This window comes from Pan paniscus, chromosome 10 (assembly GCF_029289425.2).
Source record: "Pan paniscus chromosome 10, NHGRI_mPanPan1-v2.0_pri, whole genome shotgun sequence".
Classification (NCBI taxonomy): domain Eukaryota; kingdom Metazoa; phylum Chordata; class Mammalia; order Primates; family Hominidae; genus Pan; species Pan paniscus.
The window spans coordinates 11402647-11428475 of record NC_073259.2 but is presented as its reverse complement, the minus strand read 5'-3'; the positions used below and the strand labels follow the sequence as shown (position 1 = coordinate 11428475).

Genomic DNA, 25829 nt, shown 5'->3' with positions numbered 1-25829 from the left:
TTCCTAGGGCCAGGTAAGCCTTACTCAAGTTTCGTGAGAACGAGTTATACCTTATTGTCCTGATTATTTTTATCATGATTATTGGTTTTGAAGTTATCAGCTGAAAGGGGGCAGGTGTCTCAGGGAAGCCACTCTCGTCTTGCAGAAAACACTCTCAGCACCATGGCTATGTGAGGACAGTCCCCGTCACATGAGGGACACATCCGCCTCATCATTTCCCCTCTACTTGTGATTTGTCTTCTTTCCCCCGGCCCCTCAGTGATCTCTGGTTTGTGTCCTGGCCTGAGTAACGGTTAAACAAGCAGTTGACTGAGGGGTGCCATGCATGAGGCATCGGGATAGGGCCGAGGCCTAGAGATAAGGACAGAGAGATCTCAGACAGAATTTTGACCCAGCAGGGGTTGGAGAGGGAAATTCTTCTCTTTGTCATGTTATTGGAGATGATGCCCACCCTCATTTTTATTGAAGATTTACCCTGGGCTTTGCTTTGAGTTGGATGCAGGAAGGAGCACAGTGAGTCACAGGGCTGGATCCTTGTCCCCATGGAGCTCAGAGTCTGGTTGAAGCTAAAAGAGTCAGATGTGGAATGATGCCCATGGTCAAACATGACCCTGCCGAGCACAGAAGAGTAATGAGCAGGGAGACTGGTAGGGCTCGCTGTGGAAGTCCAGAAAGGCTTCTTGGAGGAGGTGCTACTCGGACTGGTGCTGGAGTGGAGGATGGACTTTGGAAGCGAGCCTTGGAGAGCGCGAATGGCCCTGCTGGATGGGACCCACAGTTTCCATTTGGACTTCCTGCAGGCTTCTCGACCCCTACTTCCTGTTCACCTCCTGCGCCCATTCTCTCATTTGCCACCTGTCTTCCATCCGCTCCAAGCCCTCATCACCTCTGCCTTTTTCCAGCTTCCCCTTCCCCTCCAGGGTCTATGTTTCTGATTATTCCCCCCAGTTGGAGTTCCTTGCATTCTTCTGCATTGAATCTCATTTTGTGATTTCCTGTCCCGTATTTTGTAAACTCCCTAGATCCCTTCTCATTTATATCCCTGTCCTCTCTGGTGCTGTTTGCAGAGCCGCCCAGTTTGTTATCATCTGCAGATTTAATTAGCAGGGCTGATGACCCCTTCTCTTCCAGACCTGCGGTCTCAGGCAGGACTGGTTCCATGTGGTGTGCATGCAGGGTCATGGCTGTGGAAAAGCATGTTTGGGCTGCATAGAGAGGACACGATCCAGACTGGGCTTTCGCCTCATAGAGGGGGAGAAAATGCCCCAGGAGCCAGCTTTTTCTAGGAAAAAAGGGAGGATGCTGGAAACTCGATTGCACAAACCCCCTTAATTCAAATTATTCTGGCCAGAAGACACCATCTGCAGAATCTAATTATTATTAGCCTTGAGTACCTACTATGTGCCAGACATTGTGCTAGGTGTCTTTCTTACATTATTGCTGATATTCACAAGCACTCTATGAGGTCACTATTGCTTCCAGATTCTTATTTTTCTGCTTGATCAGAAAGGAGACTGAGACTCAGAGAGATCATGTTACATATCAACGTCACACAGGGAGTAAGTGGCAGAGCTGGGATTTTCAGCAGGGTCTCTCTGAGCTCTTCTTTAATGTGCCCTGCTTCTAGAGACCACATGACCTTCATCCCCTGGCCTCCAGAACACTCTAAGCTAATGGATTATTATTATTTTTTATTTTAAAAACATGTTTAACTTTTGTGGGTACCTAGTACATGTATATATTAATGGTGTACACTAGATACCCTGATACAGGCATGTAATTCGTAATAATCACATTGTGGACAATGGGGTATCTGTCCCTTCAAACATTTATCCTTTGTGTAACAAACAATCCAATTGTTCTCTTTTAGTTATTTTAAAATATACAATTAAATTATTATTGACTGTAGTTATCCATTGTGCTATTGAATACTATGTCTTATTTTTTCCATTTTTATTTTGTACTCATTAACCATTCCCACTTCCTGCCCACTCTCCTACTGTCCTTCCCAGGCTCTGGTAACCATCCTTTTACTCTTAATGGATTATTTTCATAGTGCTCTTGACAGCTGGGTTGATCTGGATATTTTTGGAAGCTCACGAAGTAATCAAACCCACTGGTTTTTTTTTTTTTTTCCATTATAGTGCTAGGTCTTTTTCTGTGTCCCTGATTAGTTTATCAACATCAGATCCAAGATCTAGATTTTAGCTAATTCGATAGCCTTTATTCATAATCCAAGTTCTTTAAGCTCTACCTTAATATCTCTCAAGGCCGGTTCTGCTGGAGTCAGAGCCATGGGACTTGTGTGATAATTGCTAATCCTGCCTTCTATGTCAGGTCGGACAGATGTGCGGGGCAGCACAGTAATTTTCAACTTCACTTACCTGAGCCCTAGGGAAGTCTCAGTGGAGCACTGTATATTCCAGGAAGGTTAATTTTTCCTAGGACTTTCTAGTACATCGAAGCATGTTTGGTGTCTCTCACTTCATCCATTAAATATGAGTGGTGTTTCCCTGTCATTGTGACAGTCAAAAACCTCATCCATTTCTAAGGACTACAGTTCTTGGGGTTTGCATACAAGTGCCACAGAAACCACTCGGAGCCCAAGTTGGGGCTGAGCAGGTGGGGCTGTAGTTCTCTGGAACACAACCAGGTAGCCCCTTGAAATATTTGGAGAAAGAGTTCTTTAGCTGAAGAAAGCTTGTGATCAATGTTGTAGAAGGTTTTATAGCTTCTTTGTACATGTTCAAAGTCTACACTGCCTCTTTGTGTAAGATCTCTGCTATGAAGGAGTAATGGCTCCTAGAAGGAAGGCCAGAGCCTGTCTTCAGAAAACTGCCTCCTCCGAAGGTCACAGCCTGGATCTGTGCCACATGGGAGGCTTGTTCCATCATTCTGTTTGATCGCAGCCTAGACCAACCCAGACCAACCCCTAGACCAACTCCCTGCTATCACTTGTATTTGTTGGTCTCACTGGAGAGTGGGAAGAAGTTTCTAATTTGAGCTCCACTGGGAAAAGAGGAAGGCATTTTCTTAAAGGTTCCTTGACTAGGCGGACTCTCTCATCTTTTATCTTGTTGAAAATATAACGAACCTGGGTGAAAGTATGGGGTTGATCCGTCAAGGTCACTGTTGCGAAATGCACTGGCAGCAGCATTGTAGTGGGCAGTACAGCCAGCACAGGCCAGTCTCAGCCCCCTGGATCCCCAGGCTCCATTCAGTTTCAGGCCGGCTGGTCTCTACATGCTGCACATTCCTCTCTGCACCTGTGTTCATCCACTTCTTCTCTTCCATGCCGCTCACAACGGTATGTGCAAATCTCATCATGTAGTGGTCAAAGTACAACTCAAGGTCCCTCTCCTCCACAACATGCCCTCTGGCTCTAGCCCAGAGTCAGCTCTTTCCAGTAGTTTTTTATATCAGTGAGAATGCTTGTTCATATTGGCAGAACATCCAACTCAAACCAGCTCAAACAACAAAGGGAATTTATAAGCTCGTGTGATCAGGAAGCCCATAAGCAGATCTGGTGAGGCTTGATCCCTCAGCTCCCATGATGTCCCTAAAGACAACCAATTTCTCTATCTTTTTGCTCAACCATCTGCAGGGTCCACTTCATCTTTTATTTTCTCACTGATCCCCCTTGCTGACCCAGGACTTCCCTTTATGGAGTGAATCGATGGCCACTGTTATCCCCCAGAGTCTGACGGAAGGAGAAAGCTGCTTTCCCTAGAAATCCTGGCCATTATTTCCTCACATCTTATTGATTTTGACCACATTACAAGCATATTCCAGAAGCAGTCGTTGTGGCAGAGGGTTGGATATGCTGATTGGCTCAAACTAATTGGGCATAGCCTTGGATTTGGGATGGGATCAATTCTGCTAAAAACATATGGCTGAGCTCCAGTAGGGGTGTTTCTCTCAGAGCAAAACTTGGCAACTATTGGTGAGTGAAAGGGGAGATGACAAACAAATGATCATTCATTGTCGTCCTGTCCCTTTGGACGTTAATTGCCCTGGTCGTGATCTGTCCCAGGTATTAGATATCATTTATCTGGTTTCCAAAGAGAATGAAAATGGTGTGACTGCATGATGGTATGGTGGCATGATGGTGTGAATGAATGATTGTGTGAATGCATGATGGTGTGAATGCATTATGGTGTGATTGCATGATGATGTGAATGCATAATGGTGTGATGGCCTGATGATATGATATGGTGGCATAATGCTGTGGTGGCATGATAGTGTGAATGCATGATAGCGTGAATGCATGATGATGTGATGGCATGATGGTGTGGTGGCATGATGGTATGAATGCATGATGGTGTGAATTCTTGATGGTATGAATGCATGATGGTGTGAATGTATGATGGTGTGATGGCATGCTGGTGTAAATGTATGATGGTGTGAATGCATGATGGTGTGATGAAATGGTAGTGTGGTGGCATGATGGTGTGAATTCTTGATGGTATGAATTCATGATGGTGTGAATGCATGGTGATGTGATGGCATGATGGTTTGAATGCATGATGGTGTGAATGCATGATGGTGTGATGGCATGATGGTGTGGTGGCATGATGGTGTGAATGCATGGTGATGTGATGGCATGATGGTGTGATGGCATGATGGCTTATATTTCTTTCATATGCCCTAACTCTTAGCACATTGCCAAGCACACAGTCGTTGCCCAATAAATACTTGTTGAATTGAACTTTGTTGGGATGATTGAATCATAGGAAAATAGTGTAAAGATTCTTTAAGGGAGAGATGAGTCACTGCTAAGAGAAGGCAGGGGCATATCCTTGTGGGGGAGGGGAGTTAATTACTGATAACATAAAGGGTTTAGGGAGGTGTCTTGAGGTTGGAAGAAAAGTAGCAAAATCAAGGAATCATGCAAATTTTAAGTCAGGAGAGACATTAGAGATAATGAAGAGATAGGGATACTTTCAGAGTTAATATGACCAGCTTTTAAATGCCTGGGAATGCTTCTCTCTGAGTGGGATATTTTTCACATGGGCCAAATAAATGAAAGACAGGAAGGGGATACTGGGCATTCTTGCTCAAAGGTTTGATGGCTATTAAGTGTAGTGGTGCTCACAGGTTGATCCTGTGATTTGCTTGTCTAGCCTGGGACATTTTTGAGAATGCTAAAATCCTAAACTTGATGGGATGATGAGGCAAGAGGAATAAACACAGACTGTTCCAGGCCAGCCAGGACCTACTGATCATCTGTGGTCTGAGTATCTACTAATGACGAGCTAGGGCACCCCTTTGCCCATTGCTCTCTTGCCTTCCATTCCTCAGGCACTGAAGTGCTCTCCGTGTCCTGGTGGGGGTGAGGGAGAGGCACACCCATTGCTGAGAGTTAGGATCCACAGCATCTGATTCCACTTGCAGGATGGCGACTGTCCAGAACAATTTCACTGTGATGAATAGGAAACAGCAGCATTTTCCTTGGGTCTTTCCTCACAGTTCATCCAGGATCCCCTGTTTGGGCTGGTTCTGTGTGCTGGAAGCCCAGGCGCCAGCCTACTGGCCTCCCTGAGTTTTGGGAGAGGCCCTGTTCTTTCTGCCAACATCTTTGGGGCTTATGGATTGTCATTCTCTCATTTTTTGTAGAAATGTTGCATCTGGCTACTTTCAGCCTGTTATCTTTGAGCATCGTAAACTCCCAAGAGAAATGTTCACTTTTATCTTCATCCTCACTTGGTGGTGTTCAGTTACATGCCAGGGGCTACTGCCTCGGTGGGCTCAGCTATGATTTTTTTTATGTGGGATCCAAGAAACATGGTGGGATTCCCACAGGGGTCAAGGACATGTGTTTTTTTGGCCCTAGGAACATGGGTATGCCCTGTGCTTTGAGTACCAGGGCAGAGATTTCACAGTGCCTATCCCTGCACTTGCTCTTTAAAAAATCCTTTTGTAGACACTTCATAGTTTACAAAATACCTTCATATGTACAACCTTATTTGATTCTGAGATACCATGAAATCATTATTCACTTTTGAATATTTATTATTAATTAAAAGCTAACAAATATATAACATATTGTTAAGTAAATAATGTTTATTTAACATAAAACATTATAATTAAAAATAATGATTTTTTAAAACAAAGTTACAAGAAGTGTTGCATTGTTTTACATTTTTGCATATCTTTTCCCTCTAGCCTTTTTGAGGTATAACTGATGTATAATAAACTGCACATATTTAAAGTATCCAATCTGTTGAGTTTTGACATATGTTCAAAACCATCACTGTGAAACCATCACTGTCTTGTAATCAAGATAATGAACATATCTACCACCCCCAAACATTTCCACAGGTCCTTTTGTAAAGTCTATCCTTCTCTCCTCCAAGTGGTATTATTATTAATTATTACAATTATTTAACATTGCCTGTCAATCCGAGAGAGCTTTGGTGGCTTGTTGGAAATGGTGCAGCTGGTAAGTGACAGAGCTGGGACCCAAGGCCTGGTCCTCAGGCTCCAGAACCCATGGTCTTCCTGGGGCCTATCTTACATGGTGAGGATTATTCCCTATTTCTTCCACCTGTAGGATTTCTGAAGTAGAATAACACCCAGAGAAGCCTTAGTCACACTCTGTTGCTGACTCCCCATAGGTTAGGTCTTTCAAGGTGCCATGCTGCCTTTGGGGTCCTCTGCAGCTCAGGGGTTGAGTGGGGAGGAGGTTCTCTCACCCTTGATATGTTGGAGGGTGTATTAGTCTGTTCTCACGCTGCTAAAAAAGACATACCAGAGACTGGGTAATTTATAAAGAAAAAGAGGTTTAATGGACTCACAGTTCCACGTGGGTGGGAAGGCCTCCCGATCACGGTGGAAGGTGAAAGGCATGTGTTTACATGGTGGCGGACAAGTGAGAATTGAGAACCAAATGAAAGGGGTTTCCCCTCACCGTCTCTACTAAAAAAAAGAAAAAAAGACAAAAAATTAGCTGGGTGTGGTGGTGGGTGCCTGTAATCCCAGCTAGTCAGGAGGCTGAGGCTGGAGGATCGCTTGAACCTGGGAGGTGGAGGTTGCAGTGAGCCAAGATTGCGCCATTGCACTCCAGCCTGGGTAACAAGAGTGAAATTTTGTCTCAAAAAAAAAAAAAAAAAAAAAAAAGAAAGAAAGAAAGAGGTTTTCCCTTATAAAACCATCAGATCTTGTGAGCTTATTCACTATCACGAGAACAGTATGGGGGAAACCGCCCCTGTGATTCAGTTACCTCCCACCAGGTCCCTCCCGCAACACATGGGAATTATGGGAGCTACAATTCAAGATGAGATTTGGGCAGGGACAGAGTCAGACCCTATCAGAGGGTTGGACTCCTCAGTCTCCCTGGGCTCCCCCTCACTGCTTCCTCTTCACTTGGGCTTTGAGGAGTTGTTCCTGGGCTGCCTCTGGTTGGAGTGCAATGACGTGTGATACACGGAGTGGAGACTGTGGTGATAGGTCCGGAGATCACCCGTTCTGCGTGTCTGTCCAGGTTGGCACCCAGAAATACGACAAAAGTGGCTGAGTTTTCATGTCCATAGGACCCTGGGTTGTCCCTGGTCGTTGGTTGGGAACCAGGTGAAGTCTTTTCCGTAAGAAGGAAGGGTCTTGCTGCTGGTCTTAGTGGGTCTCTGGGATGGGGCTTGGTGGGCATTTGGCTCTGTCTTCTGCCTCTGCTGATTATTGGCCACCTTCACCTTGGCCTATGCAGGACGGGGTTGGAGAGGAGATTCCAGTACTCCCATCCAGGAGCTCCCAGCAGAGCAAATTTCCACCTTTCCTTCCCTAGGCAGGAAGTTCTTCCCTTTGCTTAATCCCAAATCCCTGTGTCTCAGGAGGACCAGGCAGAGCCTGCTCCCAATCAGAGGCTGTACATTCTTGAGAGCCAAAAGGAAGTTAAGGCTTTGATCTTCACGATGACACAGGTAGACTATGGTGTTCCTCAAATGGAGCAGATGGGAGGCCTGTCTCAGATGAATTCCTGCCCTTATTTCAAAAGCCCTCTGTCTCAAGGCTACACCTCACCCTCCTCCTTCGCCTGTGACGATGGCTGCCCTGGCCACCGTCTCAGCACCCCTGTCCTCCAGCTGCATGAGCTTCAATCGTGATGATCTGAGAGTGTGGGGCTCCCAGCAGGTGCAGTGGGGGCACTGGTGATGTCTTAGGGGAGTCCAAAGGAGTCTGTCTCCTCTCTGCTCCTCCATCGTCGACAGGCTCATCCCCCCACCCTTCCTTACAGCGCCATTCCCGGGCGCCGATGTGCTGCAGCTGACGTTCTTGCCTCACAGCAGGGCCCGGGACCAGAGTACACTCAGGCCCCTTGGGTCAGCATGGAGGTGGCTTGGCAGGGCTGTGGGGAAGGAGGCCTGAGGAGTATCAGTTTCCAGTGTTTGGCTGGGGCTGCCTCCCGCTCACTATTGTCTCTCTAGAGAGAGGACGTTGTCTTGTTTATCCACATGCAAGCTTTGGATAACAACAACAAGACAAAAACAATGAGGATAACTTCACCAGGAGCACGGCCTGCAGTCCCTGCTAGGAGCCTGGAGTGCGGGAGAGAGGTGGCTGGGGGTACGAACCCCTTCTTCCCTCACTCCCTAGCCCATTCCTCCTTCCCCTACCTCCCTAATTTCTTGTGAAGGGAGGGGCTGCAGGATTGCCGTGGATGGTTGGCAGCCCTTAGGATGGAAGGGTGGGATGAATGCTGGTGCCAGGAGACCTGGATCTGCTTGTAATTAGCTGTGTGTCTATGCTTATGCAGCACAGACTCTCGGGCTGCAGGTCTTCCTTTGTTACTGGAGAAAGATATGTTAGGTGTGCTTGGAGGTGTTTCCAACTCTAGAGTCCTGTGGCCAAATCAGTTCATCATTCTGAAATTCCTGTGTGTCCCTAAGCTGGCCCTGCCTTGAACTATCAGCATGGGGTGTTGACTAGCATCATGGCAGTCTAATGCTTGCTGAGTGAAGACATCAAAGACTGCCATTTGAAGCCTTGTCTATTTTCCAGAGTATTCCTGATTCTTCTCCTTAATGCTATAACACCCCCAGAAGCCTATGAGGCAGAAAAGTTTCTGATATATCCAGTTCAGGTTGTGTTTTGTGAGCACGAGTGAGGCTGTGTCAATTCCTTTGGCCTCTAGGAAAGGGAACGGCAGTCTGCAAATGCGGTGAGCATCTGGGGCTACCAACAGGATGGAGAGGCCCTCCACGATCTTTAGATAGTTCCTGGTCAGGTGGAAACTTTAGTAACTTTAGCTGTCAATATGAGAGACACATTCAAGAATGACACTTAAGGGTAATTGAATTATTTTCTCAAAACTGAATTAGATTTAAATTCTGTTGGCCAAAGGTCACCAATTACTTTGTGGGCCATGGTAGCTAATTTTTAGAGATTGGTCACAGGATCCAAATGGAATCCACTAGGAATACAGTATATGTGTACTGAAGTTGCCAGAAATATTTACTGAGCACTTACTATACGTCAGGTACTGTGGTGGCTGCTGAGGACAAAGCAAACAACAAGACAGACTCATTCTTTGTCCTCATGGAGCTACAGGTCTAGCAGAGAAGAAGGGTATGAGATGCCTAGTGACACAATGATTGTGATAGTGGGTCCGTGCTGTGAAGGAGAAAGACAAGGAATGGTACAAGCAAGAGGAAGGGACCAGGCATAATCCACGGCTCAGGAAGAGGCTTCCTGAGGAAGGAATGTTTAAGCTGAGACCCAAATAGGAGTTGGTTGGGATGGGGGATGATGAGAGCTTTGCAATGGAGGGATAGAATGTGAGGAGGCTCGAGGGTAGGAAGCTGGTGGAACAGCCAGATGACAGTGAGAAGGGCTGGGTGCTGGAGCCTGGGGAGGAGGGTGAGAGGGGCTGGTACCTTAGACCATGTGCAAATTATCAGGCTTGCTGTTGAGTTAACTTTAGAGAGGAAGTGGGGTAGGGAGGGAGTGAGACGTCAGCAGACTGGGCAGGGCACAGGTTCAAGATGAGACGTGACTTAGCCTCTTTGTGAACTCAGTTCTCTACCAGTTTACTTAGTGGAGGACAGGTCTGGGAAACCAGTGAACATCATGAGTTAAAAGAAATGGACAGGTCAGATGTGGTGACTCACGTCTGTAATTCTAGCACTTTAGGAGGCCAAGGCAGGTGGATCGCTTGAGTTCAAGAGTTTGAGACCAGGCTGGGGAAAATGGCAAAACTCCATCTTTAAAAAGTATTTAAAAAATAGCTGGGTATGGTGGCACACACCTGTAGTCCGAGCTTCTCGGGAGGCTGAGGTGGGAGGATTGCTTGAATCTGGGGGTGGTTGCAGTGAGCCAAGATCGTGCCACTGCACTCCAGCCTGGGAGACAAACCAAGACCCCATCTTGGAAAAAAAAAAAAGAGAGAGACCGGTGAACTCAGAAGTCACGCTCTGACTGAGGAGTATTCATTTCCTTTGGCCACAGTACTCACACCATCTTCTTGGGTAACTCTCCCTGATAACAAGAACTAGAGAAGCAGGGTTTGTAGGGCTTTATGAAAATGGAGTCACAGTGAAAGGATTGCATAGTTTTTTGAGACATTTCAACTAAGCTAGAGACATTTCCTGCTCTGTTATATATTTCACATTGCATGTCCCTGGAAAAATTACCTACCTTAGACTGACAGGCCTGGGCCTTCCTACAGAAATATCTGTGCCCTGGTTCTCCCTTCTGTGATGACAAGGACCAAATTATGTGTTACAGCTCATTTTACACGAACTGAAGTTTTAGTTGCCTGTTGAGATTTGGGAGCCCCTCCAGTCATATTGATTACTTATTGATAACATCTTCTTTAGGGATGGATTATATCCTCTGATGGCTAATCTCTTAATGTTGTGTTAAATTTCCTGTCGATTTCAGCAAGTTATATTTTCCGACCTTGTCCCCAAATTCTGGAGATGCACTGTATTTTGAACCTGTGATTTCCTTTAGGACATGTGGGACATTTTGAAAATCTTGTAGATAATTTTAAAAGTGAAAGGCAATAAAGGAACCAGGATTACTCACTCACAATTTTAATCTAACGGGAACTGGTTTTCCCCAATGAGGACCTGCTGTGTGTGCAGTCTCGTGCTAGGTGCTTGAAGAATACAGAAGAAGTTTCAGATACTGTCCCGCAGTCAAGAAGCAGTCGTTTTACCTGGGTAGAGCTAATCGCTATAGTAATGCCTGACGTTTATTGAACACTCCACATTTCAGGCACACTAGCAGGGACTTCACCTACTTCATCTGCAGTTCTCACAACAGCCATGCAACATTTCTCATCCTCCTTATTCAGATAAAGAAGGTGAGGCTCATTTGGTTAAGTGACTTGCCTAAGCTCCCACAGCTGCAAAATTCTGGAGGCAAATAATTTTTTTAAAAATAATTGAGGCATAGGTCTCCGTTTATTTTCAGGTGGTGAAGATTCCAGAATTAGTGGGAATTACTGATTCTATTTGAATCTCTAAACTATGAGGGAAGCTATACACCTAGATAGTTTTTTTCCCTTTCTAATCTTGTTCCATAATTAATTTTGGTTGTTTTCAGTATTTTGCTATTAGAAATAATGCTGTCACAAATATATTTTTTCCTTTTACTTTTAGTTGATGTAACTGTACATACTTATGGGATACAGAGTGATATTTTGATACATATATGCAATGTGTAATGATTAAATCAGAGTAGTTAGCATATCTGTCACCCCTAATATATCATTTCTTTGTGTTGTAAATATTCACAATCCTCTCTTCTAACTTTTTGGAAACATACAATAAATTATATTAATCCTATTCACCCTGCAGTGCTGCAGAACACTGGAAGGTATTCCTCCTATCTAGCTTAACTTTGGATCCATTAACCAACCTCTCCCCATCCTCCCCTCTCCACATTTTGCCCAGCCTCTAATAACCACAATTCTATGCTCTACTTCCATAAGCTCAAATATTCTTTAGTTTCCGCATATGAGTGAGAACATGTGGTATTTGTCTTTCTGTGTCTGGCCTATTTCACTTAACATGATGTCCTCCAGGCTCATCCATATTGCTGTGAATAGCAGGATATCATTCTTTTTATGGCTGAGTACTATTCCAGTGGGCATCTATCTATCTATCTATCTATCTATCTATCTATCTATCTATCACATTTCTTTTATCCATTCCTCTCTTGATGGACATTTAGGTTGATTCAACAAATAATCTAATTAAAAACTGGGCAAAGGATCTAAATAAACACTTCATAAAAGAAGACATAGAAATGGACAACAGGTATATGAAAAAATGCTTAACATCACTGATCATCGAGGAATGCAAATCAAAATCACAGTGAGATATCATCTCACCCCAGTTAGAATGGCTATTATAAAAAAGACCAAAAAAATAAAGGCTGGCAAGGACGCAGTGAAAAGGGAACTCTCACATACTGCTGGTAGGAATGTAAATTGGTATAGCCATTATGGAAAGCAGAATGGAGGTCCCTCAAAAACGAAAAATGGGACTGGCATATGACCTAGCAATCCCATTCTTGGGTATGTACCCAAAGGAAAAGAAATCAGTATATCAAGGGGATAGCTGCACCCCCATGTTTATTGCAGGACTATTCACAATAACTAAGGATTCAGATCTTGTTCTGTCTAACTTGGAAGCTCCAAGCTCTTCCACTCCCCTACTATGCCTAAAGGAACCCACACCCACAGGCAGGGCAGAATGGATGTCAGAGTGGCCTGGGGGACAAGGAAAAAATTATTTTAAAGTCAATACATGTTAATCTTCAGGTTTAGATTCCTGGGGGATTCATTTGGTGATGGTTGTGCTCCGGAGCTTTCAAGGAGTTACTTTTTTCTTTGGAGACACAACCAGTCACATCAGCTAATATTTCACAATGGTGGGTATGTTTTCCTTTTTATGAGAAGGTAACAATATTGCACAGCATGAAAGGAACATGACTAGATCCACAAAACTGCATTCCTGCTTTTGTTTTCATTTTAAACAAGTTCCTTTTGAGAAGAGTGGAGATGCATGCTTTGCTGGAGGAAGTTAACCCCATACTGGGAAACGATTTTGCATTGGTTAGTGTAAGATTAGGCTACAATGGATAGAGCCTCTAAAATCACCATGGATAAACAAGGTAGAATTCTATCTTTCACATAAAAATCTAAAGGCAGCCCAGGGCTGCTATGACACTCTCTAGAGCCAGAGCCAGCTTCTCTCTTGACACTTTGCTGTTTCTGGCCCGGACTTTAACCTTAAGGTCTAAAATGTCTGTGTCCATCTTCCAGGCAGCGGGTTAAGGGGACGGAAGAAAATGACGGGGCAAAAAGCACCTACTTGCTGTATTTGAAGAAGGTTACCAGATACTTCCACCTTGCGACATTGGCCAGAAATACTGTTTATGGAAACACCTCATTGCAAGGGAGATGTGGTCTTAATGCTGGATGGCCACGTGCTTTGTTAAAAATGAAGAACATGAGAACAGCTGTCAGGGGACAGCTAGCAGTCTGCCACCAAGATCTTGGAATTTGACCCTTGCCCTCCCAACCCTACCTCAAACTTAGAACATCTGCACCCACTTAATGGACATCTGTTACACACTTGAGCCACCGACCCTAAAGAAAGTTAAAACAGCATTCATCACAGTTTGAAAATAAAGACAAAGGGTAATGTGTTAACATTCATAATCCTCGTGATCTCCTCTTAGCGAGAGGGATGATGCTGTTTGCCATCTTTCACCAAAAACATAATTTCTGGGGCCGTGATGGAGAGCTGGGCTTGCAGGTCAGCTCCACAGATGGTTTCTTTTCTTACCCTTTATTTTCACTTAATTGGAAAAGCTTAAATTACAGTTAGAAGTAGCAGCAAGTGATTGATGATTCTATCTAGCAGTCCTGCATAACCAAAGATAAAATTGGGGAGATTTCTTGCTGAAGGCCACTTTCAGTATTTTGTCAGAACGATGTCACACTTGGGATTGGGAAGGTTTCATTTTAGGGCTGCCACATAGGTTCCTTATCAACCCTTGGATTTGATTTTAGCCTAAACACATGTCTTTGTGTCGTGTTACAGTCCTTGGGTGTGTTTCTTAATTATCCTGAGTGACCATGTCATGTCTGAACACTGTCTTTATTGCACTATCTGTGTAACTTTGGGCAAATCATTTACATTTTCCCTGCCTTGCTTTCCTCAGCTATGGAATAGAGATTGTGGTAGTACTGGCCTTACAGCATAGTTGCAAATATTGTGTGAGCCAATGCACGTGACCGCCTAACTCAGTTCTGGCGCATAATACACAGTCAATAAATATGCATTGTGGTAATTGTTATTTTCAGATATTTTCAAACTCTAGACTACCCAAGGCTTTCACACCATAGTCCAATCTCCTTGTGAAATCTTGGTTTATTCTTCATTTTTCTGCCTTGTAAGTCATGAGTTTTCTTCCTCAAAGTGAGGTTTGGTTCTGGATGTTTGAATTACTGAACATATTTTGGAGCTGCCATTGAAGAATAATAGAAATAGTTTTCACTTGCATTAATAAGTGCCATAAAATATCTTTTTATTTTGTTCATCATTTCAAAAGCACATGTGAGCACCTCCTCCATAGACAGTGTTCTTCAGTGGGGGGACGTAGTCTTCTATTTGCCATCTCTCTCTCTGCCAGGCACACTGAAAATGCAGACAGTCAGAGCCTGTGAGTTGAAGATTTTCTATATAGTCTTCAACACTAAACCAAGATCAGAGGGCGGAATGAAGGATTGCGCTATCAGCTCGTTCCTTCTCTCTGAACACAGTGAAGGAGTTTAAACACAATGCTTGTGCTTAATTTTGCAGGTAGTTTTAGAAACTTCTCACCAATAATGGGACTTCTGCCAGTTTTTCCTACTTGGTTTTGGTCCTCTTTAGTTCTTTAGTGACAAAATTAATTAAATTCATATCAGAAAGTATTTTTTCCCCTGTGCGTGCTTGTTTTGAAAAAAAAAAAAAGTGAATGTTTATTTGAAGATGAGGTGCCTTCCTCTCATAATCTGACACCTATTTGTAACAGTCATGGTGACAAGGGCCAGATGAATTGCTGGGTCAATGAAACCTGACTTTCAAATACTTATCACTGCATTTTCTGTCCTTATTTTTCATGTTTTGAGAGAAATCAACACGCAACACAGTCACTTATCCTGAGACATAGATTCATGTTCTGTATTCATATAGGAGCCCTGTTTATATTATTCTGCATTGTACCATTGTCATTATGATTTATAGTATTACTTCTAGGCTCTAGTAGATCACTTTTGTGGTTTGGGGCTATAACAGCATGACAGTAGAACAAAAATACAAGCTTGAACAATAAACAATGAAAACGTGTGAATGGAGACAAGTTGCAGGCTATTCACTGAGTGTGAGCAGTGGAAAACCAACCACTTGTTATTAAGAGTGTAATGAGATTTCCGTGAAAATCATGATTGCTTATATTTCAAATCTGTGACCAAAATTGTTTTAACTTGTTTTTTTTGTTTTTTTTTTGTTTTTTTTTGCTCTGAAGCTACCAAACTTCCAGGGGCCACACTTTGGGAACACTATCCTACTGTTTTCGATGAGAACATTTTTGGAATAGACTGATGAACTGGGTACAGGTGGGAAGGGACTGGTCCCTGGTGAATTTTAAAGAGAACGAAAACGAGAAACTGAAGAACAACGGGTTGGGCTTCTTGTGTGGAACAGTTGAAGAACCAGGAATTTAAGCTATGTCCGTACAAGTGTTTCCATTTGTTCTTTCTTTGTACCTTGCAGAATAAAAGCCAGGGATCCATCTTTGTCCGGATACACGCCCCGTGGCAGGTGCTGGCCAGAGAGGCAGAATTCTTGAAGATCAAAGTTCCTACCAAGAAAGTATGAGCATGTTTCTCCTGGGTTCTGGGCCTCCTGAGGGCTGGATGGATGCAAATAATTTGGGAATAGGGCCAGGTGGGATGTGGGTTTTGTGGAATTGAAATCACACTTGCTTCCCCAGGGACCCATGATGCCGGGGTGGGGGGGCGGGGGGTGGGGACGGGGACGGGGACGGGGAAGAGTTGGGGTGGGGAGGGAGATCCTCCTACGTCAGAGCACTGGCTGGGTTTGCTCCATGAGAAGCAACACATTGTCCCTGTCCGTGTTCTTCATTTTTCTGTTTCACCTCCTTTCTCTCTTCTTGGGGTCCTAGTACAGCCAGACACTTCTTTAGTGAATAGAGTAATGAGAGAAGGCTGCAAGCCACGCTGACTGCGTCAGCAGTGGGCAGGGGAAACAACACCAATTTGCTGTGGAGAAACCTATTCTGGTTATGATTCTGCCACTAAATATTGTGTTGTGGTGGGTTTCACTTATCTCTTCTGTAAATCAGAAGGTTCTTAATCAGGTGAATTGATTAAGATCACCTGGTAAGTGTTTTCAAACTGTTCATGCCAGTGTCCCATCTCTGGGAATTTGACCTACTTGGTTGGTATGGAATGACGTTCTCATCAGTGTTAGGCAAAAAATCCCCAGGATGATGCACATCTGGGTTGACAGCCACACAGTTTAGATGATGTTTGAGGTAGTTTTTTTTTTTCAATCCAGGATAGTCTATACATAATTTAAAAATCTACCCAGAGGCCAGGCACGGTGGCTCACGCCTGTAATCCCAGCACTTTGTGGGGGAGAAGTGGAAGGATCTCTTGAAGTCAGAAGTTTGAGACCAGCCTGGGCAACACAGCAAAACCCCACCTCTACCAAAAAAAAAAAAAAAATCTACCCAGGGAATTTCTAGGTGACATGTCTCCTTGCGTAACAAAATGTAGCAAATAGCTCCAAAGAGAAAGGAAGCATGCGCTCACAGATACTCCATTCTTTATTCATTAGGTATTTTAGGGGAAAGGGGCGGCTATTGTCTTTGACCATCTGCCATGTCTGTTAGGGAGGGTCCTGTGGCAGATGGCACTCTAGTTTAACCATGGGTGAACTGTGGGTGGTCTCTCTTTCTTTCCCTCCACCCCCCTTCTCTCTCTCTCTCTCTTATATACACCACACACACACACACACACACACACACACACACATCCCTTTCCATAGTGTAGTTGTATACGTGCTGACTTACCATGGCAAAGATCATCTTGCTGTTTGTAACTACCATCATCATAGTTTTCATGCTGCCCACTGTGAACAGAATTCCATATTTGTTGCCTTCTGTACCACCACTGTGATCACCTGCCCCCTCGTCACCATGCCGACTCTCAGTGCTATCATTATAGTCAGCAACACCATTCTGATTTACATTGTTGCCTAACACCATTTTCATTACCAACAGATCTGCTATCTCCATCAAAAATCACTCATCAAATACCAGCACGTGACTGATACCATCATGAATCCTCTACTTGAGAAGAATAAAGTCTATGGGTTCTGTTCTTATAGATTTATTACAATGGACAATAACTCCACGGCAGGTGGACAAATGCTTATTAAACCATGAACAAACACAAACATGAATATTAGCTACAAACATTTTGCCAACAAAAGGTGATTTTTGGTGTCGGGGAGGGGGGTCACATGCCTGAAGTGTCTTAGTTTCATAAGGAATACGCTGTGTCTTTCCCCTTCAATTGCACTGCTGCGTTTTTTGTCTCCTAGTTTCAGTCCTCTCACTCCTAATACCGCAGCCCTCAAATGCGGGCGCCATCTTTGTTTTGGATCTCTGCTTCTCTTTAGCTAATGTTCTCTGGAGTTTCTGGCAACATGATACTAGTTTCAGCTTTGGGTGGAGGCTTCTGCTTCGGGTGGAGGCTTCTGCTTCCTCCTGGTGGGGTCCTGTTTTGGCCAACCCTATCTCCTCTTACTTCTGTCTTCCTTCTAACTCCAATATATTATTCTCCTTTCTCTCTGGTTTATCTGAATGTGTAATGTTCTCTTAACCTCATTCTGTTTGTGTCTTGTTTCCTATGTTTTAATCTCTGCTGCTGATCCTTGGAAAGGAGGTGAGCAAAACTCTAATGCCCATGTTATGATTTCCATCCCCCAGGGTAATCCTTTTAGGGGAAACCTAGAGACATAGGAAAAGTGTGTCCTTTTTCAACCTCCGCTTGCTTATTTTCCTTCTTTGCTTTCCTTCCCATCTTTCTACTCTCATTCTTTTCCTTCTCTTCTCTCTTCCTTCCACCCCCCACCTCTGATGCCTCCTCTTAGCCTCTCTCTCTGTTCTTTGCACACCCTATGACACCTTCACATCTCTCTTTTTTTTTTTTTTTTGAGATGGAGTCTTGCTCTGTCGCCCAGACTGGAGTGCAGTGGTGTGATCTCGGCTCACTGCAATCTCCGTCCCCCAGGTTCAAGCAATTCTCCTGCCTCAACTTCCCGATTAGCTGGGATTACAGGTGCTCATCACCACACCCAGCTAATTTTTGTATTTTTAGTAGAGACAGGGTTTCTCCATGTTGGCCAGCTGGTCTCGAATTTCTGACCTCATGATCTGCCTGCCTCGGCTTCCCAAAGTGTTGGGATTACAAGCGTGAGCCACCACACCCAGCCAGACACCTCTACATCTCTTGTCTTTCTGCCACCTTCTCCTCCTCACTCCCAGACTTGGCTTCCCCGGTAGTGCTTGCCTTTGGTCCCTCTGGTATCTTCTTTATCTTTTCACACGCTTATGCTTTTTAGAGCATAGTTTTGCATAAATGACATATTGGCTTTCAGAGTTTCAGTGCCCCTATACATTAACTGTTTGGAACTTACATCTGTAGTTTTTAGGTGGTACCTGCATTTGAACTTGTAGATGAGTTGGCGAGGGTGAGAACATAGTATAAAGCAGCCATCTCTGGGTTTCTCTCCCCACTTTGCATTTTGGTAGACACAGCACTAGTTGAGTCCTCAGAAGAAGAGACTTTCTAACCTTGGTTCTGCAGTTATTCGTTGTGTGGTTTGGGGACGTCATCCCATCTCTCAGAGCCTCAGTTGCCTCATCTATGATATGGGCATACTCATACCTGTCCTATTTTTCGTAGAAGGTTTTTGTAAGGATCTGATTCTTAACCAGTGCTGTGTAAATGCAGGATTTTGTTGTGTCTGCTTTCTGAGATATTTTAATGTGTGTTCTCAATTCTTAGTCCCCCAGTCAACTTCCTTTCTGACCAAAGAAGCAGCCAGCACTGATAGTGCTCCCTCTGTAAGAAAGTCCTTGGAGAGGCACTGAGGGAGCAGAAACAACCCATGCCCTCAGGGTGCCGACAATCACAGGGCAGCATAGGGGGAGTGCAGGTGCCCAGACATCAATGCAGTGATGGGATACTGTGTCAAGTAGTAACTCATTAGCCCAGCACCAATTCTGTTTGTCAATGTGGTGGGTTAGGGAGTAGGGAGAGGCAAAGCCATGTGATTGCCCCCCAAGGCTGCAGATAAAACAGAAAGAACTTTTTCCCAAAGTTTCTTGGTCCCAGACTCGACTCAGGGGGACTGTTTTGGCTTCCTTTTACCACATGGCCCCAGATCTTCCTTTTCTTTTTCTTTCCTTTTTTTTTTTTTTTTGAGATGGAGTGTCCCTCTGTCACCCAGGCTGGAGTGCAGTGGTGCAATCTAGGCTCACTGCAACCTCTGCCTCCTGGGCTGAAGCGATTCTCTTGCCTCAGCCTCCGAAGTAGCTGGGACTATAAGTACGCGCCACCACGCCCGGCTATTTTTTGTATTTTTAGTAGAGACAGGGTTTCAACATGTTGGCCAGGCTGGTCTCGAACTCCTGACCTCAAGTGATCCATCTGCCTCAGCCTCCCAAAGTGTTGGGATTACAGGCGTGAGCCACTGCACCCGGCCCCAGATCTTCTTTTTATCATAGAAGGCAATGGCTTGTAGTGGAGCTCACGGAGGGTGTTATACACAGATGAGGGGGGATATAACTTGGTATGCTGGGTAGGATGCTATGTTTGTAAAAATTAATCTGAGGCTCTGATCCCAGGGGTGGGGGTCTGGGTTAAACCCAGTTCCTGAGTTGAGAGAGGAGCATGGAAAATGGAAGACGAGACTCGCTGTCTGTGGAGGGCTAGTGTTGAGGCTGGTGGCATGCTCTCTTTTTAAAATGAGAAAAAAACCACATTTGCTGAGAGCCACATCCTGGCGGCGAGGGGAGCGTGGAGGAAGAATGAGGCATGGCGCGGGATCAGTTAAGCATCCTCCAGGCAGTGGAGGTTTGGATCATAACTCAGTGGGGTCCAGAGAGACTGGGAAGATGGGGAGGAAATCACAAAATCGAGATCTCAAACCTGGACAAATCCATTGTAATGTTTCCAGGGACTCCAAGTCCTGAGCACAGATATTAACTGGGAGGGGGAATCTTGGAAGGAAGCATTTGTTTTCCAAAAACAACAACAGAAGAGCCAGCATTTTGTGAGGGACACTCAAGATCCATGCACAGAAGGGTGTGGGAAGGCCTGGCCTTTGGCCCCGAGCAGCCTGAGAAGGTTTGAAATGGCGGTATGGAAGCAGGTGCTTTCTTACGTCTGCTCATTACCAAGATGGCTCTTCTAGAGATTGTGGTCAACATTTCTGTTGATTTCTCATTTGCTTTTTTTGTATATATGAATGAACACTCCGTTTCTCATCCTTTACATTCTCTTATTCCTCAAGCCTCTAGCAGAGACAAGGTCGATGCAGGCTATTAGGGACGACTTTCATGTCAGTGAAATCATATTAATCCAGCCAGAGTCCACTAAATTTGGAAGAAGTGACATGCCTGGGATGGGTGAAAAATCCCTTTTGTCCAATCGTCAGAGCTTTTGTAGCTATTGTTAATAGAGTGACTGATATTGCAGGGGTCTCATTTGCTGTCCCTCAGAGCATGCCAGAACTTTAGCTTATGTGTCCTTTGCACGCAAGTAGATGCTGTTAACTTCCAGCAAGTCATGCCTTTTTAGGAAAGCAGGCTCAGAGCTCCATGCGTCTCCAAAACGGGAGTAATACACATTGTGGAGGGAAGAGGTGATGATGTTCTCTGAATGCCTGGCAGAGAGGCACACACAACACATGAGAATTGCCGTTGTTACTGCTGTTGGTATTGTTATTCATAGCAAGGTATGCAGGCAGCACAATTGGTACAAGACTAGGGATGTTTCTGCTCTTTGACTCTCTTCTCTCTTCTCTGCAATGTTGGGGGAAGCAGGCCCAGTCCCTCAACTCTGCCAAGGCAGCCAGAAATCCAGACATGAAATCTGTGGAGATGCAGGAACAGATGGCCTTTGGACTATGTGCTGGGGACTTCCACTTCCTAGAGCGCGGGTCCTTGGGGCGTCTGTAAACACGACGGCTCCACCTGTGAGGTCTGCGGTGCAGTTGCTGGGAAAGCCAGTGAGAAGACGGCTGGGGCCCCGTGGTGCAGGAGGCAGAGCTTGAAGGCACCCATTTTAAGGGAGAGACAGCAAATGTGACAAGTGGTCCACCTTGAGTTCCACTATTGGCTCTGCCCCCATTAACCTGGGGTTACTTGATTCATGTCTTAGTCTGTTTGCTAAAATGGACTTGAGATGGATGACAACCAAAAGAATTTTGGTTGTAAAAGGACAGATAAAAAGAATCATGTAACTGTGGAGGGGGGGAAGTAGGGAAGTGCAAGGGAAATGATGATAGTGGAAACTAAAACTAAGGGTGATGGATGCAGGAGAGACAGAGTTGCATTCTGGGCTTTCTGGTAGCCAAGACAGAAGGGACTGTGGCTCACAGTCGTCTATAGGAATCAGCATCTGTTTTGCCAAAGGAGGCAAATTTTTCCTGTTGTAAATGACATGAACAATACAAGGGACTATGTTTTCAATAATAAGTTCACACAAGCTTCTGCAATGTTCTTCATGTGATCATTGCTTGCACTGATTCTGGATAAAACTGAGGATGTAATGTTAAAGTGTAGTTGAGGGAGGGTTGAATACAGAGTAATGTGTGAAAATTTCTGAGGGGCTAACTGGGTTCAAAGATAAAGGTTCGAGCAGAAATGCCACTGACACTTTAATTCTTTTCGGTTGAACCCATGTTTTGAAATGTTTATGTCTACTAAACTGCATTTATTAAAGAATAAGTTATCTTCTTTTCCTGAAGAGAAAACATATGTAATTGCTATTAAGCATTATTTATCAGTGTGAAGAAAATTGGTGTTTCCACACTGAGCTGATAGAATTCCAGTTAAAAAGCAAAGAAACTTGGCATTTTAGTTAGCTTCAGTGGCCCTTTAGGAGGGAAAGGTAATTCCATTTAGCTTTGGAAATGATTGGAAATTGTTCTCAGGTACTTGTTATTGTCTCTGTTGAGACTCTGATTTGGTAGCCCTGGCTTTTGCAAAAGCTTCACAGGAGGACCTCTTCCTGGTTCATGGTGCTCGCCCGGCCTCAGGGACTCTACTCAGCCAGGACTGCAGCACCTCTTATTTCTCAGTTATCCAGATTTGAGGCTTGTATTAGGGTTCTCCAGAGAAACAGAACCAACAGGACACACACACACACACACACACACACACACACACACACACACACACACACAGAGGTGTTATGAGGAATTGATTAATACAATTATGGTGGCTGGGAAGTCTCAAGATCTGAAGTTCATGTGATGGAGACCCAGGAGAGCTGATGGTGTAGTTCCAGTCTATGTCCAAAGACCTGAGAACTAGGAAAGCCAATGAAGAAGCTCCAGCAGCCTCAAGACCCAAGAACTGATGTTTCAGTTCAAGTTTGAAGGCAGGAAAAGACTGATGTCCCAGCTCATGCAGTCAGGCAGGAAGAGTTTCCCCTTACCTGTGGGAAGGTCAGCCTTTTTGTTCTATTCAGGCCTTCAACTGATTGGATGAGGCCCACCACATTAGGGAGGGTAATCTGCTCTACTCAGCCTACTGACTCAAATGCTCATTTCATCCCAAAACACTCTCATAGATACACCCAGAATGTTTGACCAAATATCTGGGCACCCAGTGGTCCAGTCAAGTTGACACATACAATGAACCATCACAAGGCTTGTACTTTCAAAGTCAATAATCCTCTTTGTGAGGGAATGAATAGTGGCATTCAAAAAGATACGTCCAAGTCCTAGCCCTGGAACCTGTAAATATAATCTTATTTGGAAAAAAGATCTTTGCAGATATAATTAGTTAAGGATCTCAGGATGAGATCATCCTGGATTTAGAATAGAACTTAAATCCAATGACAGGTATCCCCATAAGAGAAAGGCAGAAGGAGATTTGAGAGGGGAGAAGGTTATGTGAAGAAGGCAGAGACTGGAGTTATGCAGGCTCAAAGTGAAGAACGCCTGGGGCCATCCAAAGCTGGAAGAGTCAAGAAATAATTTTTCCCTTACAGCCTTCAGAGGGAGTGCAGCCCCACTGATACCTTGATTTCAGGCTTGTGACCTTCACAACTATGACAGAATAAATTTTTGTTGTGATAATTTGTTATGGCAGCACTATGAAACTAATACACTCTTCTTCTGGGCAGGAAGCAGTAAGCAGACAAATGAAGACCTAGGTCTCTGGTAGGCTTGTTGGCTTTCTCTGTATTCCAAGAATCCACTTTGCAGATTCTAAGATAACTTGGAGTAGTCTTGTTTATTTGTTGTCATTGGGTTTGGGAGTTTTATGGAAGAGACTTGGTGCATGGATCTTCCTACGTGACCTTGGCATGTCTATGATGACTTTTTCATGTTCCATTCCTGTTTGATGAAATAGAAGTAGAGGCTCACCTTGTTATGAATGGTGGAAGGAGACCCAGTGTGGCTCATGTCAAGAAGAGCTTACTCCACTCAAGAATTATTTTCCTATTTATACTTCTATATCCAAATACAGTAATTGGCTTAAGTAACAGCTTCTGCCTCGGTAAGAGGTGTCTGCAAAGAAGGATATTAGCATGTTTTAAAGCTTGTCCATATTTCATAATTCTTACATTTGACTTTGAGGAAAAAGATTCATAAAACCGCTTTGAATTATGCCAGTCAAAACAAATTATCTTGAGATCAAAAGTCTTATAAGTATAAGTTGATAAATAAATTGAGTTTTAAATATAGTTAATACTGCATCCCATGTGCTAGACCATTTCGTAAGAGCCTTATGTACGTGATTTGTTTTTACCTTCACAACAACGACATGAGGTAGATATGACCGTTAGCTTCATTTTATAGATGAGAAAATTGAAACTTAGAGAGGTTAATAAACTTATCCAAGGGCACACAGCTTGAAGGAGATAGTCAGGGACTCAAAATCATGTCTGTCTGACTCCAAAGCCACGCTCCTGCTCTCTCACTTTACTGAAAAATCCATAACTGGACTTGAGGTAGTGGATAGTGTGGTCTAGAATGGCATTTCTCAAAGTATATTTTTTAGAATGAAAGTCTTTGTTCTTCTTTTGGATATTTTTTTTTTTTTTGAGATGTAGTCTTACTCTGTCGCCCAGGCTGGAGTGCAGTGGAGCGATCTCGGCTCACTGCAAGCTCTGACTCCTGAGTTGATGCCATTCTCTGGCCTCAGCCTCCTGAGTAGCTGGGACTACAGGTGCCTGCCACCACGCCCAGCTAATTTTTTGTATTTTTAGTAGAGATGGAGTTTCACCGTGTTAGACAGGATGGTCTCGGTCTCCTGACCTTGTGATCCAACCGCCTCGGCCTCCCAAAGTGCTGGGATTACAGGCGTAAGCCACCGTGCCAGGCCATTTTTTTTTTTATTTTGAGACAAAGTTTCAAAAAATCTTGCCCAGGCTGGAGTGCAGTGGTACAGTCACAGTTTATTGCAACCTTGACTTCCTGGGCTCGGGTGTTTGTCCCACCTCAGCCTCCTGAGTAGCTGTGACTACAGGCACACACCTCCATGCCTGGCTAATTTTTGGTAGAGACGGGGTTTCCCCCATGTTGCCCAGGCTGGTCTCGAACTCCTGGGCTCAAGTTATCCACCCACCTCTGCCTCCCAAAGTGCTGGGATTACAGGTGTGAGGCGCCATGACCAGCCTAGTCTTTGGTTTTACAAAAAAAAAAAAAAAAAAAAAAAAAAAAATTTCATGGTTGAACAAATTCAGAAAACACTAATGATTACAATTTACCAGGACAGTCAAAGTTTTGAGAAGCCTTGTAGTAAAAAACAAACAAACAAACAAACAAACAAACACACAAAAACTGGTTCAATTTTTTTCAGGCCTTTTTCTGCTGAACACTTGAACACCTATGAATATCCTGAGGAACCAATGTTCTGCAGAACATACTCTGGGGAATTCCATCCTAGATTAAAGAATCCTGGTCTGGGAGAGGCAACAGATTTCAATGGTCATTTTTAAAAATGATATTGTCTTGTTCAGTGAGTTATTCCACATTCCTGGATGACAGCTTTCTCAACCGTATAGTAAGAAGATTAGCTCCTGAATTATCTACCATAGCTTTAAAATGCTGTGGTCTACATGTAAAGCAAATGACAATTTGTGAATGTATTTTTTCCTCTGTTATTGATGTTGGCTGAGGGGCCTTAGGACAGTTACCTTTTGGGGTCAGTTACATTCTGATTGTTCACAGATATCTAAGAGTAAAAGTGTCGTACGTCTGTCACCTCTTCAAGCTTTGCTCTAAATACAGTAGTACACTTTGCCTGTGGTGCCTATTCTGAAACTGCCCTGTGTCCCCAAGCCTGGTAATGTCACCGGGCTTTCTCTGGGTTTACCCATGCTGGACTGCTCTTCTCCAAACCACACCTCTCTGTGTAGCCTAGATGGAGCTCCCTGATTTAGACTCTCATCCAAGCAGAGTGCTTTACTCTTTCCTCCATGGGCTGGAGCCTTTCCAAATGCTTTAAGTATTTGTCCTTGGTCCTAGAATATTCTGCCCATTCCTGTCTGAATAAAC

The 25829-nt window shown here is 44.2% G+C and overlaps 1 protein-coding gene across 1 annotated transcript in view; it reads left to right on the top strand.

Moving 5' to 3' along the window:
• The window catches only part of ANO2 (anoctamin 2), a 384000-nt gene that overhangs the window by 73073 nt on the left and 285098 nt on the right, over window positions 1-25829 (top strand). The window contains exon 4 of the mRNA XM_008973750.3: window positions 15771-15869. Coding sequence (XP_008971998.1) covers window positions 15771-15869 — 99 coding nt within the window. The remainder of the gene's footprint in view (window positions 1-15770; window positions 15870-25829) is intronic.